Here is an 18,052-nt window from a genome sequence, read left to right as displayed (position 1 = left end):
AGAGAAGCGACCCAGGGTGATTCATCCTTCCAAGAGATTTTCTATTAGAATATTGGAAGAAGAACAGAGCTCTGATGATTCATTTGGTCCTACCTTCTACTTTTTTTTTTTTTAATTGCATCTCATTGCCATCTTTTAAAGAGTAGAATGACCCAAGGAAAAAGAAAGATGTGTCTCCATGTTGGAGCTTAAGTTCCCAATTTGTAGCAAGAAGATCATTATTTTACCAATTCTTCTTTGTTTTTCTTAATCAGCAAGACACTAGGATGACTGCAGCCCTGCCCAAGCTGGATCTTCATGTGATACCTGTTTGGCAAAAAGGCATCACGGGTAAAGGAGTTGTTATCACTGTACTGGATGATGGCCTGGAGTGGAACCACACAGACATTTATGCCAATTACGTGAGTCTGGGGCCTCCCATAACTACAACTTAGGTAGCTGTCTATGCAGACATACAGTTGGGGCTTTTTTCTCTTCAAGGAAGGTGCTGCTCTTTGCTCCTCCCCTTAGCCTCTGTCCAGCTTCTGAACTTGTTTTATACCAAGGGTCATTGGAAGAACTCAGCGGGGCCAAGTATTGTATGAAAGTATGTGTGGTGGGAGGAGTGGAGGTACCTTTATTATTAACAACTATTCAGACTCTGAGCCACTCAGTGTTTGGGGGGCCTTGAGCCAATCAAATCAAGCCCAAAGAAAAATCATTTTCTCAGTCTTCCTCCTCACATCCATTAGAGTCAGTTTCCTTGACATTGTGAAGTTATGTGAATATGATTCCTTCCATAAAAAGTCAGTGTGAATGCCACACAACGAAAAAAATGCCAAGCTGAGAAAGAAAAGTTTACTTGAAATGAAAAAATGAATGAATGAATGAATGAAAACTATTTGCTTAATTGTTCATGAGGTTCGTAATATAACGCAAACTCCATAGTGTATCTTAGGTCTTCAGACTGGAGTAGTGGACAGTTCATCCTTAAGACTGTCCCTTGTTTTTCACCCTTTCCACCCATCCAGTGTCCCTGCAGTCATAACTCCAGGATAAAGAGTGAAGGAAAATAAGAGATGAGAAAGCATAGCAAAGGGTGGAAGGCAGGAGCTACTGGGACGTAAGGAGCAGGAGCAGCAGTGGTCTCAGAATTCCTGTGTGGGAGAAGCTGAGGGGCAGCAAGCTGGTGGAGAAGGGGGTAGGTCCTGGAAGCTTGTCTTGCCGTTCAGGCACACTCTCTTTCATGAAATCACATGCTTATATCATGTTCCTGGGGAGACTGAAGGAGCCCATCAGGGCCCTGAGCCCCACCCCACAACCATGACTTTGCACCTGTAGTCAAAGAGACTTAAGCACCAGAGGGTCACTAATTAGCTCTGCTGCCTCAGTGGAGCCACTCAGCTTCTCTGGGCTTCATCTTTCTCATCTGAAAAACATGGCTGAGTTTCTAGTGCAGTCCAGGAGCTGCAGTCTGCTAGAATTCCTTGAGAACTGTAGGCTGGCTCATGTTGCCATCTTCATTGTAGCTGCTTGGTTTGTGGTGTAATAAATATTCAATAAATATTCAGTTCCTAGGCCAGAAGCTCCAAAATACAGGCTTTTGAGCCGGTGGCCAGGATGGAAAGGGAGGGGTAGAAGGCCTGGGATGTGCTACCTTTATAAAAATGGTGCTACAGTGTTACTTTTGTTGTCTCTTTAGGATCCAGAGGCTAGCTATGATTTTAACGATAATGACCACGATCCATTTCCCCGATATGATCCCACAAATGAGAACAAGTGAGTAAATGCCTTTGGGGGAATAAAGTGCTCTAAAATGCTTTTATCTTGTTGGAGAAAATTATATTATAAATTGGGTGTACATTCCAGCTCTCAGAAAATAGTAATGCACCCCATCCATACCATGGTATTTTGTTGCTTTTGAAACAGAAACCAAAGATAGCTTCTATTTTTATATTCCTTTTGGTTTACAGAACCATAGTTTAATTAAACTTCTTATATCATGAAATTCTCACCTCAAATGTTACTGAATAACTGTACCTTTAGAAGGAATGGTGGGGACATAAAGTGGACAAATTTTGAGTTTGCCCCCAATTCCTCTAAGAACCTTTTACTAATAGCAAGGTATTTGGTGTCAGTCATGAAGATAAATATACATGAAGAAATACGTATTAGCAAATCCCTACAACTTTCCATGGTGGCTACAGCCACTCTGACCCAGGCACCGAGAAGGGCGTGGCCAAGTACCTGGCAGAAGTGCAGCTGAGACCTGGCCAAGCCCAGAACAGCCTACAGGATGTGGAACCTGTTAGAAGCCTCCTCCAGAGTTCCTGCTGCATGTGAAGCCAAAGAGAAGAGAAAGACGACAGCACCTGCACCTGACCCCTAGATTAACAATCTCTCTATGGCAGTCACGGGGTGACAAGGGAGGCCATGAGCCACAGTGACCAAGGAAAGACCCAGATCAAGAGGCTTTTTACCTCTTCCAGCCCCAAAGAAACCTCACTGTGTACACACACAGCCTCAAAGGAGAGCTCATCTTTGCTCAGACTGGTATCTCTCATAGACTTCAAGGGGACAATCAACTTTCCCCTTCATTCTCTGCACCCAAGAGACTTGCACAAGGATAGATCAAAGTCAAGGCCAAAAGTTGGCCTTGCTGCTACAAGTAGGGGTGTCAACAGCAAAGTAACTGTGTTTTTGGTAGATGGCACATCCAGTGTTGCCCTTTTCTCTCTGGATTGGCACCTAATTTGTATCAGTCAGGCCTTCCCCCACCTCCAACCACATCCCACCACCACCCCTGTCCTTTATTCCCTCTCAGAACCCCCATGTAGATGGGGCATGAATATTGACCTGAAATTCTTCCTTTCTTTGGATGGTTCCCTCCTTCCAGAAGGCCAGTGAACTCCAGGAAGGGAGGCTGGGGCACACATCTTGGTCTCAACTTTGGGGTGTATATTTCCTCCTTAGATGGAGACTTCTTTTAGTACCACTTGTTGCTCTGAGGGTTTGGGCAAAGGCATTAACTACAAGCACACTTTAGATGTTAGACTAGCTCAGTGACAATACAATAGAATCCACCAACAGGCACGCCCTTGGAAGAAAGTGGGAGTATTTCACCAAGGCAGAGCAGGGTCCCCAGACCCTGAGCTGTCTTTCTGAATCAGAACAGTGCAGGACCAGGAGGAAATCTACTTTTGGAGCACAGCCTTATGATGCTAGCCTGGCTATAGTCAGGGCTTTGTCCATGGCCAGTATACAAGATGACCTTGGGCAAATCACTTGCCTCTCACTGCCTCTATTTTTTTTTTTATTGTCACTTAAAATGAGTGACAAGACTCCTGCTCCCTACATTGTTAAAGGGAAACTTACTAAGGAAGTAGATGGCCAGTCCATGGAAGAAATTGGTACCTTTCTTAGAATGGAATAAAAATAACTTTCATTCCACCCCTTTTGCTAAGACTTAGGGGGAGCTCTGCTTGTTCCACACAGGTACAGCTAAGGAGACCTGGATGGATGTGTCAGTCCCCTTCCTGTGCAGATCCTGGTCTGGCCTCAGGAACCAATGTGGGTGAAAACTTGTGTCATGGCTTCACAGCAGGTGCACACTTGGTGAAACGATCATTCTGAGTTTCTCTAGCCCTGAGAAGGGTGACTCAGGCCTCCCTCTTTCCTCTTCCCTTAAAGAGGGACTCTCACAACCTGGTATTATAACAGCCACATTTCCCTCAGCACAGGGAGCTGTAGGCCCCCATGTAATGGTATTTACTGTCTACCTGAAAACTCTGACGTTCCACATAGTATGGCGTTAATATAGCAAAACCCAACAGCTATTTAGGACATCTGTCCTAAATATGTCCTATTAAGGACATCTGTCCTAAATAGCACTCTGGCCTCAGAATCAGCCCTTAAGGCATTTGGATATGGCTGAAGAGCCCATGAGAGTATTTTAGGCATGGAAAGCCAAAACAATCTGGAAAAAAAAAAAGAAGACCTAAATGAAAGATCTCTGGGAGTGAGATCCCAGTGGAAAGAACAGGGCCATCAAAGAAGGAGGTACCTTTCTCTAAAGGGAGGAGAGAACTTCCACTTTGACTATGACCCTGTCGGAATAAGATCGAAGTTGGCAAACTCAAAAGGCTTCCATAGCCTTGGCAACTCATGACTAGAGCCTAGGGAGATTACTGACGCCATAAACAAGAGTGTCAAATTGTTAAGTCAACAACAGGAATCACTGTGTACTTACTTCTCATGTGGGATCTGTCCTTAATGTGTTGTCCAATGTGAAGTAATGCTACAACTAGTACTGAAACAGTATTTTACACTTTGTGTTTCTGTGTGGGTGCAAACTGATGAAATCTTTACTTAATATATACTAAATCAATCTTCTGTATATAAAGATAATTGAAAATGAATCTTGATGTGAATGGAATGGGAGAGGGAACGGGAGATGGGGGGGTGTGAGTGGGAGGGAAATTATGGGGGGGCATTGTAATCCATAAACTGTACTTCGGAAATTTATATTTACTAAATAAAAAAATATATATTGAAAAAAAAAAAACCAACAGCTAAGAGCACAGATTTGGGAGCCAGACTTTGATCAAATCCTAGTTGAGTGACCCTAAGCAAATTGTTTAACTCTTTGTACCTAGGTTTTTATCAATTTTAATAAGGGATATACACTTAATTGGGTGATTATGGGGATTAACTGTGTTTACATATATGAACCTGGGCACCACCTGGTCCCTTAAAAAGGTGTTTGCTGGGATGATGATGAAGACAATGACAGTGATGAGGATGATAATGCTGATCAGGGCTTCTCATTCAGCAACCACGGAATGAGACCTTCTGTCAGTGGGAAGTCATGACAAGAATAATATCATCCGTTAGGAATAGAAGCAGAGACAAATCAATTTTCTGAGCTAGGTCAGAAACTGCTACTTGAAAATGACACAGTGAACAACTATCTCTCAGGGTTTTCTTGTCTATCGACAAAAAAGGTAGCATCCCTATCATTTTTCAAAAGATATCATAAAAAAATAGAGTTGCCAATCTAGCATGTTGTCAGACATAAATCCCTTAGGTTTTGAAGATGAATGGTCCCATTTTGTTAGCCTTTCTAGCAATTGGAGGCCTATTATCTCCCAATTTCAAGGGTTTTTATCTCTCCAAGCTATCTCTTCTACAACAGTTCTTTATTACTATGTAAATGAGACTAATAGAGGCTGCATTTGCTCCTCTGCAAATCAAAAGAGGAATCACTAAATAAAATCATGAAAGTGCAGGTAGCTCTGATGATTAAGCAGGCCTGGATCTATAGTCAGTATTTCAACACCAATTACCGATTATTTTTCTAGCTAAATAACATGTGTGATAAGGATATTTTCCCCAGAATAATAGTAGTCTTTATCTTGTGGAATAAGTTTTTTTAATCAATTTGTTTAAATGCCAGTTACTGCCATTGTTCTGAGATCATAGAGGGTTTTTTCATCTCAATGGCTGGCCTCCAAAGAGGTCTAGCAGCTGCAGGTCTAGAAGGAAGGAAAGAGGCACACTTTGGTAAGGTCTTCCCTTTTCTCAGTGTATGCAGGAGGGAAGTGAGGAGATCTAGGAACGGGGGTGGGCAACACCCGTATCTATATTGTGGTCTTACTGCAACTTTGCCTAGAAAAGAGCCAGTCCCCAGGACATAGGGGAAATAATGTGGCGCCACCTTGCATCATCTTTCAGAGGCGCAATGCTCATGGCGTTGTCAGTGGGCTGAATCTGTTGGCTCAGGATGGAGACTTGCTCTGGCTCCTTTTGCTACCTGGGCCCTGTGTCTCATCCTGGGTAAATGGAAACATGGGCAATGCTGACTTCTGGAAGGACATTTCTGTGAGGATGACAACTGAATGTCTCCCTCAAAGGCAGACGGCGCCAATTCATCAACAAAGCCTGAGATGCCTTCCTGTGTTCAGATTTGCACACATTTTCAGAGAATGGGTGTTTGGGCCTGGACAGCTTCTGCTAGAGAAAAAAATCGTAACTCAAAGAGTAAGCAAAATGGGGATTAATAAAAAACTTCCATTTAAGGGGTACTCTAGTTTCAGGTATTGCAAGATCCAATAGTCCTCAATAGTACTCAAGATCCAATAGCTGTACTCAAATGTCCTTAGGGCACCAATCACTCACTCTGTACCTCCTAGGCGCCTCACCCCTACTTGGCTTCATTCTCAATAGAATCTTGCCTGACAACAAGCGCCACATGGCTCCTTGGAACTTAAATAAGCTCAAGGTTCCCAGGAAAGACTATGGTTCTCTTTCCTAGAATCTGCGTGAAATCTTGAACATTCTTGAGAGGAGGGGGCCCCAGGCTTGCCAGAATCCTAAGGAGTCAGAGAGGGCCACTTGCCAAAAGGGGAAAAATGCTAGCAAACCTCAAAGAAGCAGATGCCTGCCACATCAGGAAAGATCTTGAACTAAAAATCCTGCTGCTGTTCTGGCTAAGGATTCCCACCCAATAGTAACATGAAGGAGCAGGAACACATGCAGTGGGAGGAACCGGGAAGTCATCTTTGGTGTTCCAGGAAAGAAGGCTAAGCTAAGAGGAATGACTTTGGGTGGTCCAGCCAAGGTAGGTGGTTTATATCCCATTCCAGGCTGAGTCAGAAGGCAGCCAGGCAGGTAGCATCTGAAAGTAGTTGGCTGGCTGGAGAAGTTGTTCAGAGCTAGCCCTTCCCCTCTTTTTCTTTAGGTCGTCGTTTTCCTTTATGTTGGCCAGAGCTGTATCCGGCCAACAGCTCTGCCAGGCCACCAAGAGCCTTCACCCCACTCTCAGGTGTTTCCACAGTGGAACAAAGCCATGAAAGAGATGCCTTCACATGGATGTGCTCTTGATGTATGGGTCCTCTTGGGTCAGGATGGTGGCGAGAAAAGCCAGCTATCACCCACAGAATTCAGAATTGAGGTATTAGTGGTGGGAACTGATATTGAAAGCATCAATTATCCTCTCTGCCTGTGCATGCCCATTTTGCTCAGGGTCAGACTTTGCTCTCGGTCAGAGTTGTAGGAGCATCTTGATTGTCAATTAGTCTGTGGTGTGTTGTGAAAATCTCCAGCTCTTCTTGGTTGCAGGAACTCCTCCGACATTTCAGTGTGGTGTATATGGGTAAAGGAGAGGAGGAAGACTTCAAAAGGGCCTGGGTTCTGTCATACCCTGCTAGGGCTGGGCCAGGATAGCCTAATCCAAGGCAGCCACTAGGGAGAAAAGTGAAGAATCACCTCTATGCAAAAGAATGAAGCAGAGCCATATTTTGTGTGGGCAGAGGGGGTTGGGGGGAACTACTCCTGAGTGTCAGAGTTCTCATAATAGTGTCAATGGCTCACACTTCCTGGTGCTTACTGTACATCAGGCACTGTCCTCAGTACTCTACACACCCTGTCTCCTATGGTCTTCTCAACAACCCTGTGAGACCAGGTAACTTAGCCAAGGTCATGCCACTCTTTAGTGACAGAAACCAGAGTGTGAATTCATGTAATTTGGCTTTAGAACCCATGTCCCTCATAGGAACATAAACTTCATCTAATGCTAACAGGAAGAAAACCAGCCGCGAGGTGAATGAAAAGTTCACATATCCATGGACCACGCATTCAGGCCCAGATTCTTTCCCTTGTTTCTGTCATGTGATTCTTTCATTTCTTCTTCACTAGACATGGGACCAGGTGTGCAGGAGAGATTGCCATGCAAGCCAACAATCACAAGTGTGGAGTGGGAGTTGCATACAACTCCAGGGTCGGAGGTAAGTGTATGTGTGTATGGGGGGGGGGGTTCCTATCATTCAGCACTGCAATCTGAAGCTTGCATCACTCTTGGAAATGGGGCAGAGAGTGGGAAGAATACCTTTCTTTCAACAACCAGAGGAAGAAATGGGTTCCATACAAAATTTGCTGTAGGACATGAATGTGATTTGCAACCAGATCAATAGATCTGGATTCCTGGAAAATGGAGAGCTGAATAGAGTCCATACAACTTTGCAGGGGGCAAACATGGAAATGTTGGGTAGCATTTGAACAAAATCTAATTTTCCCCATGTTCTGGTTTAGAAGGGTTTGTTCCTGAGGGCTTGCTAAGGGAACAGAAGGAGAAGATAAATTTAGGCAAAGACTTTCCCTGCCTCTCATTTCTGTAGTTCTTAACTTCATAGTAAAGAAGAACTTCAAAAAAAAAAATACTTGTTACACTAAGTACCCAAAGATTATCTTTGTAATGGGGATGTGGTATCGCTAGTTGTTTTGGTCAGAGTCCATATAGGAAAACACATGGTTAGTGCCATTTGGGTAACTGCAGGTAACTTTAATAAAGATGCCATTTCCAAGGACTACAGGGCTAATGAATGTAGGCAGATGTTCACAGCTTTAGGTCTTACGGAGCAAGGGGAAGGAGAGACCAGCGAAAAATGAGGGGAGAAAGCTGTGGCCACGGGAGAGAGCCACTGGACAGGGACTGTGGCCTTGCATACATCAACAGAGCTGCTTGCAGCCAGAGAGGAATCCAGAACCTCCTGTTGGTGCCTTCATTTGGCTGAGCCCTGTGGAGGGTCAGGAGGAGTCACTGACGCAGCTCATGTTCCCATGGAGAAGGGTCAGGGGCTTCAGAGCGCTTTCCTCCGAAGGGGCTATCAGAGAAGCGAGTGTTTCTCCCCGCTGTTTCTACCAGCAGGCTTTCACCAGTCTGCTATAAACTCAGTTTAGTTTGGCTTTCAAAAACTACAACCACAAAAACATCGATTGTAGAGCATACTCCATTAATGCCTACATAAAGGTGCCTTGAATTTTGTCGTGGGTTCCTTTTCAGAAACCCAATAAATACATACCCAGACATATACAACAAGTTTCTGTTGGTACAGGAGACTCCCAGATTTTTAAGTATCATTCCTGATTGCTTTGTCACTGGCATCTTCAAAGCACTGTGCTAATTTTAAGAAAAATAGAGGCAGAAGCACAAATTATGCAATCAACTAGAAAGAGAATTCTCTGAAGTCCTGATGAACTAAACAGCTACAGCCTGTGAGAGAGTCATCTGATTCCTTAATTTTATAAAAAGAAAATCACAAGCATTTGTCTTAAAGTTAACAAAATATAGTGATGCCCAAGACTTCTGATTCTAGACCTACTGAATTTTTAAATTACTTCACCCTTTGATGTATTTTTAAAATGATAATTTTCATCTATTAGTTACCTAATGCATGACAACCACTTACCATACAACACATTATAGGCATCAGTATGGGATGGTAGTTAACGAGATAGATGAGGGTGCCTCATTTCTAAAATCCAAATCCTAGCTTCCCAATTTCAAACTGTGTGACCTTGAACAAGTCACACGCCTGTCTGGCCTCAGCTGCTGTACCTGTAAAACAAGAATGACAACATCCACCTCACACAGCTGTTGTAAGGACAGGTGCGTTCATACACGTGAGGCCTTGTATAATGATGACTCTGTAGGAGGTCATCCATGCCCATGAGCTGCTAATATCATCACGTTACAGTTGAAGAGGCCGAGGCTCAGAGAGGTTAAGGGGCTTGCCCACAGTCACATAGCTACTAAGTAGAAGAGTTGTCTGACTTTTCTTCCAAATGCAGTTTTAAACAACTTTCTATTTTCACAAATATGACTTGGGCTGATCACGTCAATGGCATGTTCTTTTGCCTCTGCTCCATAGTAAATAATCATTTGAAAAACCACAGGCTGTGCACACCACTGCACTGTAAGCCCGAAGCCAGGAATAATAAGGTACCTGCTTGTACCTCCAAATTGCTTTTGCCTCCCTGCGCCCGATAATGGGCGCCAGGCTGTTGGAACAGCCAAGAGCGGCCACGTTTTCCATCTCCCCATGCGACATGACACCCCCTCAGGAGGGAAAGTCTTGGCAGGATTTTATCCTTGAAGCTATTCAGAAGAAAAAGAAGCATGCTCCTTGAAAATGTTTCTTTGCAAACACATAAAAGGATGGCCTTGGGGTTATTTTTAATCAGTGCTTAGAAACAAGAGTTCTCTCCCTGCTAACTTTCCTTTTGTGGACGGATCTTTGCAAGCTGCAGTTTCCCGTCCGGTGTCCTTTGTGTGGCAAAAACTGGGCTGCAGCCATTCGTGGTAGAACCACAAGCACTCAGACTGATGGGGGCCTGTCTGAGGGGTCCGAAGGTCACTTTGCTGGGGTGGCAGAGGGAGCTGGGGAATGTAATTGACAGCAACCATGGCCGCCTCTTCTTGTCCAAAGATACAACTTCCCTTCAACCACAGGGGTATGATGGGAGACAGAGCTTTGACACAGCTGGGGACACAGCTGCCTGCATAGTGCACACACAGTCTCACCTCCGGAGTGGCAGACAAGGAAGTGTATGGGGACAAGGAGTTGTCCCTTCCTTCTGAGCTGTTAGTAGCTGGGTAGGCATTAGGGGACATCCAGTAATTACCTTGTTTTTGACTCTTAAAAAATATGGCTATAAAGAGCTTTGTGCTTTTCTACAAGTACATATTGACATGGCCGTGTTGCTGTGTGTGTGTTTTGCTGCTCAGGCATAAGAATGCTGGACGGCATTGTGACTGATGCCATTGAGGCCAGTTCCATTGGATTCAACCCTGGACACGTGGACATTTACAGTGCAAGCTGGGGCCCTAATGATGATGGGAAAACCGTGGAGGGGCCTGGCCGACTAGCCCAGAAAGCTTTTGAATATGGTGTCAAACAGGTGAGATGCTTCACACTGACCCATAAGAGGTGAAAAACCTGACTTTCTGGATATGAGGAGGGTAGTTACGGAGACAGGTGGTTGTGAATTTCTTGACAAAGCCCTTTTACAATTTTAAATGCATTTAGATGGCCCAATCATTCTTCAGAGAGATGGAAGCTAAGGGTTAAGGGAATTTCTCCTGTTTGGGTCTGACCTTGAGCTAACTTTGGGGATACTGACTAGATAATGCTAACTCTGGGGATATTGACTTGATAATGCTAACTTTAGGGATACTGACTTGATAATGCTAACTTTGGGGATATTGACTTGATAATGCTAACTTTGGGGATACTGACTTGATAATGCTAACTTTAGGGATATTGACTTGATAATGCTAACTTTGGGGATATTGACTTGATAATGACCTCTGCATATGTCTTGCTCCTTGCTCATTTATTTTCCTGCGGCTGGTGGGTTTTGAAACTAGGTAAACTATGGCCCAGACTGCTTTCAGATGCTCTGAAAATGCCTTCTCAAATACAGCAGCGTGCACCTTGCACTCTGCACGTGACTGGTTGTGTTGCTTGTTGCTCTTGCTCGGATTCCAAGGTCTTGCACTCCACAGGAGGCAGCCAAAGTAGAAACTTCAGAGGGCACCCATTGAAAGCTCCCAGAACGGGTAGCCTTGACGAGTTCCATTCAATTGAAGAGTCCCTTTTAATGCAGCTGCAAGGCAGATCTGAATAATGTCTGATTTTGTCATTCTATCAGCCAGCCAGAAGATTTTCACGCAGAAAGAGAGGATGTTGGAAGATTCAGGCTTAGTGACAAGAGCCAAGAGAAGAGTGAAAAAATAATGAGCCAGTGCTAAAGGCTAGATTATGAATCTGCATAATAATGAAAAGAAAGAGAAAAAAGAGCTGGCTCAGCCCCACCCCCAGTGATGAGGAAGGACAGGGCTGGGTCTAGGGATGTCAGCTATGGTCTCGCGAGATTCCTAGCACTGTTCCTTGAGGCCCTGATCATAGCATCTGAGAACGTCCCACGTGGACTTTGCAGCGGGGGTGGGATGGTATTGTACTTTGACAGTGACCCAGGTGTATGATAAGAGATGTTGCGTGTTCTGTCTCCTCCTCTAGGGGAGACAAGGGAAGGGCTCCATCTTCGTCTGGGCCTCGGGGAACGGCGGCCGGCAGGGGGACAACTGTGACTGTGATGGCTACACTGACAGCATCTACACCATCTCCATCAGCAGTGCCTCCCAGCAAGGCCTGTCCCCCTGGTACGCCGAGAAGTGCTCCTCCACGCTGGCCACCTCGTACAGCAGTGGGGACTACACCGACCAGCGAATCGTAGGTTGCTTTTGTCTAACAACTCCCTCCCTCCTCCCGGGAGCAGGTGCATGCCTTGCGTCGTTGGGAAGGATGCTCCTACGTGACCTTGGGCAAAGGTTGATCTGCTTACACTCGATGTTTCGGGTGGGAAGACGCTGCTTGCTCACGTGAAAGACGGGGCGTGTGCTGGGATGTTTGCTCTCCAGGGATGATGACACTTCTGCCAAGATGATCTGCCTTCCCTGTCATTTATAAAGCCAGCAACCCTGTCATTATGTACAGGCGAGCCTCCAAATGTCTTTTCTCGGGCCTCCCTGGAAACTGTCTTGAAGGAGATTTCAGGGTTGGAGGGGGCTTTATCGCCCTGTGCTGGCTGATCCCTTAATAGCAAGGCTAGAGTCTGACTTGCCCTTTGGCAGATGATAAAAATACATAGTCTATCTCAGCTCTGTCTCCCAGGAACAGGCAGCCACAGGAAAATAACAGTCTCAGTTCTCCTGGAGGTTAACCCCGCTCTTCTGGGAAAGCAGCTCCCTGGGTTACTATGCTCAGAGCCCCTGTAGCCCATGCTTGTTTCCTGAGCCTCTGTCCGTGAGTCTGACTGCCAAGAGCAATGATCAGATTTCCCTTCAAGGGTGTGACAATGAGGGCCCCAGTGGGCTTGGAGAACAGAGAGAGAGGCCCTTTTGATTTAAACATTGAAAGCCTCCTATTTAACTCTGGACATAGGACCCAAGAGCTGGCAGGATGGAGACCTAAATCTCAACAGGATCCCATAGTCACGACCTGGGAATGGGTGCAAACTTGCCACTCCCGACATCCCAGCACCATTGTCTTCATCCAGGATCCCTTCCTGCAGCTCTGCCTATCTGTGCAAGCTCATTCAGGCAGCGAAGCTCCGGTTTCAACGCAAAAGCACTGGCCTACCTCTCGGGTCCCTCTCTTCCACTTTCGAGGAGTGGACAGCGCTCTTCTACCCAAGGGCTCTACCTGGTGTAGTTTACAGCTTCTGAAAGGGGCATGACAGACACCTGCCCATGTGTGTGCCGAGCCCCTGGCTCTTGCCATTGCCCGGGGTGCTCAGAGCTGCCTTTAGCTCATCTCGCACCCCACTGTATGGACTGTCTCTCACTGGGGCTCGCTCCCTTGCACCAAAGCAGGAGCCAGCCCTGGGAGAGACAGCCGGTGGATGCTGCTTGCCACAGCGGTAGTATCATAGTTTTCCTCTTACGCAAACCTCATCTTCCCCAGCTGTGTCATCTCTGGGGGCTCAAGTGCGTCAACAGGTAAAAGGGCAGCCTCACTTCCGCAGCCCTCCAAGGAGCAGAGCCACCATAACTTGGGAAATTCAGCAGCTCTAAACAGGAAGCCAAAGGAGGTGATAATAGAACAAATTATTTTTTTTACACCTCTCTCCCACACATCGCAATCTCTAGCTAAAAACTAAAACGCTGCAGCCTGGAAGGGAATCTGGTTAGGAGTCTTTGGCCTCGCTACCTGCTCAGCCAGCACGGCCGTGTGCTCAAGGAAGACAGATTGGAAGATAACTTGTTTCTTCCCCTTCGTTTCGGCAACCTCCTTGTTATCCTCGAGTTAGCCTCGGCAATGCCTTACATGCAATGGTATTGTGCAAGAAATGCGGTCCTAGTCAGGATCTCATGTAAGCCACCACATGTGAGTCAGGACACACAGATCTCGTTTTGCAGAAGGGGAAACCAAGTGTCTTGCCCGTGGCACACATCTACCATGGAGTAGTTCTGAAACTCAAAGGCAGGATTGACTCCAGCCCGCTTTGCATTTTACGAAGCCACACTTCCCATCAGGCCGCAAATGTGGACGCTGACTCTCCCAGGTGTCAAAAGCAGTCAACTGTGAGTGGAAACTTGGTGCAGCAGGTTCAAGTGGCTGAGAGCAGGACGGCTTCCTACCCTGGTGCTGAAGAGGCCGTCACACGGCAGCCCGAAGGCCAAGGGGAATTTTGGGTGAGGCAGAATTTCTGAATGTGCCAGACCAAACACAATGGCCCGGATGATTAATGGGCCAGTGTGAGTCACCGTGATTTCGAGACTGTTCCTTTTTTATAGACAGCATTTCGTTTGGGAATCTCAGAAGAGAAAATATTCATAGTGGGAGTACTTCATCCCCAGAAAAGGCATCTTGCTGCCAGAATTATAGACAAGTTGCATGCAAAGGAGAACGAATGAGAATATCAGCAGATGGCAAACATCCGCCTGTGGGTTAGAGGAGGAAGTAGGGAATGGAATCAGCTGTTTCCTGGTCAGAGCAGATGTAGCCCTCAGTAAGCTCTGTGCTCCTGGCTCCCCCTCTCACCTGTCCCTGCCTCTTTCTCTCTCTCTGTTCCTGCTGCACCCAGACCAGCGCGGACCTGCACAATGACTGCACTGAGACCCACACGGGCACCTCGGCCTCTGCACCCCTGGCTGCTGGCATCTTCGCTCTGGCCCTGGAAGCAAAGTAAGGCCCAGGAAGTGCCAAATTAGCTTTGCTAAGATGGCGTTTCCTTTTCTTCTTCTTTCTTAATAACGCAGGTTGCTTTCTGGATCCAAGGTTACAGCGCAAATTTTAGAAAGTCACAAAACATAATAAAAATAAACTCTCTTCTGCCACTTTGAGATAAGATTTGTTAATATCTCAGTGTAGATGTTTTACTCACAGACACACACATCTTACAAAATCTGGACCTTAATATACATATTCTTTTTACTCACTCTATAATATGTTAAACGTATTTTTCAGGTTCACATTCACCTTTAAACACACACACACACACACACACACACTCACTCTATAATATGTTAAACATATTTTTCAGGTTCATATTCACCTTTAAACACACACACACACACCGCCCAATGTTCTCCCCGCTTAGGCCCTCTCACTCCTGTTTATTCCCACCTGATGGGATTTTATCCAAATGATTTCCTATGAGTAGCATTAGAAGCAAAAAATATTACAGAATAACCCCCCCACTCCCACAACCCTGTTACCTGAAGTTCATACTTGAGCTGTTAGCACTGAGTCAGGGGACATACGGATTAAAGACAAGATTTTAATTTTTTCGTGCATTGTTTGCCACGGCATAAATGCAAATTTCATAAGAGTCATCCAATCATGCATGAACACCTTGGTCATAAATACTGGTTGTCACCTCTGCTAAAGTCTTAAGGACAAACACCCAGAACTAGAATTTATGGACCAGAGAGCAGTTGAGTTCTCATGATTTTGATATATGTTGTTAAGTTGCTATCTTGAAACACTATACCATTTTATATTCCAACAGGAATATATGAGGGCCTTTCAAAAAGTCTGTTAAAAAAAAAAGGAATCAAATAAAATTATTTTGGTGCAAAAAATTTTGAAACCCATAAGTTTTTTTTCCCTAATACGGACTTTGCCTGTAAGTTTTTGAAGATGTCTCCTAGCTCAGTTTCCAGTTTCCAAAAGAACTCTTGCCCAAACTATTTTTAAATGTTTGCAATTTGGATAGGTGAAATGGCATCTCATTTTAATATGTTTGTATATCATTATTAATGAAGCTCCATACTTTCTGTCATTTGAGATTGCTTCTTTATGACCCTGCTTGTGTTTTATAGCCTTGGTTCAGAAAAGCCATCCCTGCTCTATCAGGTTGATATTTACCTTGAATTTCCTTCGTAGGTAATGTTTAATGTGATGGAGTTAATACGTATGTAGTTATGTTGATCACTCTGTCACTTTAAGGTTTCTTGCTTTGTTTTTTTATGCCAACAAAGAAACTTCACAACCCCAAATTAACCATTCTTTGTATATATTTCTTTATGATTTCTTTATCATACAAAGGATATGTCCCAAAATTCTTGGAAAGATGGAGTTAAAAGATAAGTTTAATTTTGTGCCCCCAAAATAGTGAAATTCATATATATCTTTTTCATAGTATGTGTTTTCTATGAATTTTCTGAAGATCATTCCTCTCCCTGGATCTCAAAATTGTTTTTAAAGATTTCATCTATCTTTTTTTTAAGGTTTTATTTATTTTATTTGAGAGGTAGAGTTACAGACAGTGAGAGGGAGAGACAGAAAAGTCTTCCATCTGCTGGTTCACTCTCCAGATGGCCACAATGGCCAGAGCTGTGCTGATCCGAAGCCAGGAACCAGGGGCTTCTTCTGGGTCTCCCACGTGGGTGCAGGGGGCCAAGGACTTGGGCCATCTTCCACTGCCTTCCCAGACCATAGCAGAGAGTTGGATCAGAAGGGGAGCAGCCAGGACTAGAACCGGTGCCCATATGGGATGCCAGCGCCGCAGGCAGAGGATAAACCTACTGCGCCACAGCTCCAGCCCCTCATTTATCTTTAGAGGTAGAGACATGCAGAGATACAGAGAGAACTCCTATCCATTGGTGTACTCTCCCGATGCCTACAGAGAGCCAGGGCTAGCTGGGTTGAAATCACAAGTTGGGAACTCATTCCCATGTGCATAGCAGGAGCCTAATTACTTGAGCCATCACCTGCTGCCTCCCAGGGTCTGCATTATCAGGAAACTGGAATCAAAGGTAGAACTGGGAATCAAACCCAGGGACCACAATGTGGGATATGGCTATGTTAGCCAACATCTTAATTGCTAACCCAAACATCTGCCCCTGGATTTCAAAGCTTTTTTGCACCAAAACCTACTTATCTTTTAATCCCATTCCCTACTTTTTGCAGTACTTTCATATTTAAATTCAACATTCCCCCCCTGGAATTTATTTTAGAAAGGGATTTAGCAACAATATTTTCCTTATAATAGTTACCCAATAGTCCAATACCTAATATAAGGGGGAGAATTTAACCAACACTACACAGCCAGAGATTTTTATCAGCCTTCATTCCAAGTTTATGAAGTGTGATGACAGCAAATCTTTAAATGTCAACTCAGCTCATGTGGCAGCATAATGAAAGAAGCAATTACATTTGTAAATCAGAATTATGCTCCCTAAGAAGGAGCTGCTCTAGAATAAGGTCCATATACTATGGAGACAGGACAAAGCAGTCCCCTCGAGTGGCCTTCAGTAGATTACAGATGTTCACAATAGCACACAGGTGGAACATCTTGGTTTTTGCCATAACTGGAAATGCCCAGGAGAGTCCAGCATAGCTCTAGGAACCCTGGGGCTTCCTGGGGAGGTGGGGTTTAGTCCTGGGAATCCCAGCTATGAGGTCGTCTCAGTGGCTAAGCAAGACAGGTCTAGCAAGGCTCTTACCATGAGTCTACCCACTTGGCAAGAGGTATGGAAAGGGAAGAAGCAAATCAGGAGCTTAATCAGAAATAGATCTTGGGCAGAACAAAAGAGCCCAGTCCAGAACCTGAGTTCACTGGTAGGAGGAAGGGGATGGACAGAGGACCAAATCTCTGAACATAAGATAAGGCTGCCATCGGCTGATCCCAAACAGCTTCAGGAAGAAACAATCGAGGCAGTGAAAACCACAGAGAGCCACCCGGTTGCAGGTGCTCGCTGGATCACTGGCTGTGTGGCCTCAGGCACGTCAATTCACATGTGAGGGCTCAGTCTCCATCAGTAAAATGAAAGGGTCAACCCAACTTTTTTCAAACCCCTTTCCTTTATGAGATTCATGGATTTGAAATTGAAGATGTCAGCATATATGAGGGTACTTCAAAAACAGGTGGCGAGATGAAATTTCAAGAAAAGTTGATTCTTTTGCAAAAATTTTTTAAATCCATGCCTAGTATATTCACAATATACATTTTCTGGGAACCTTTTGAAGAGTCCTCTCTATATAAATTCCAAAATTGTTTCGCACTCAAATGAACTTACATTTTAACTCCATTTCCCACCAATTTTTTGACGTGCTCTTGTACAGATAATCCATCATGGGTTGTTCTGATTGGTGTTGAGGGGTCTGGGCCAGAAACAAATGGGGTCCTCTGAGGCGCAGGACCCTATGAAATAGGCTTACAAAGCTTATGATCTTAGGATACAAACCGTTAACTCCAGGGAGCTCTTAATGTCATCCTTAAATTT

At 44.8% G+C, this 18,052-nt stretch overlaps 1 protein-coding gene across 1 annotated transcript in view; it reads left to right on the top strand.

Annotated features, from left to right (window-relative positions):
• PCSK1 (proprotein convertase subtilisin/kexin type 1) overlaps window positions 1–18,052 on the top strand; it is a 47,249-nt gene that overhangs the window by 9,003 nt on the left and 20,194 nt on the right. Inside the window, exons 4-9 of the mRNA XM_051853986.2 lie at window positions 255–401; window positions 1,682–1,758; window positions 7,675–7,763; window positions 10,544–10,716; window positions 11,838–12,050; window positions 14,407–14,507. Coding sequence (XP_051709946.1) covers window positions 255–401; window positions 1,682–1,758; window positions 7,675–7,763; window positions 10,544–10,716; window positions 11,838–12,050; window positions 14,407–14,507 — 800 coding nt within the window. The remainder of the gene's footprint in view (window positions 1–254; window positions 402–1,681; window positions 1,759–7,674; window positions 7,764–10,543; window positions 10,717–11,837; window positions 12,051–14,406; window positions 14,508–18,052) is intronic.

Source organism: Oryctolagus cuniculus, chromosome 14, assembly GCF_964237555.1.
Source record: "Oryctolagus cuniculus chromosome 14, mOryCun1.1, whole genome shotgun sequence".
In the NCBI taxonomy this organism is placed as follows: Eukaryota; Metazoa; Chordata; class Mammalia; order Lagomorpha; family Leporidae; genus Oryctolagus; species Oryctolagus cuniculus.
This window is presented reverse-complemented; position numbering and strand designations above follow the sequence as displayed.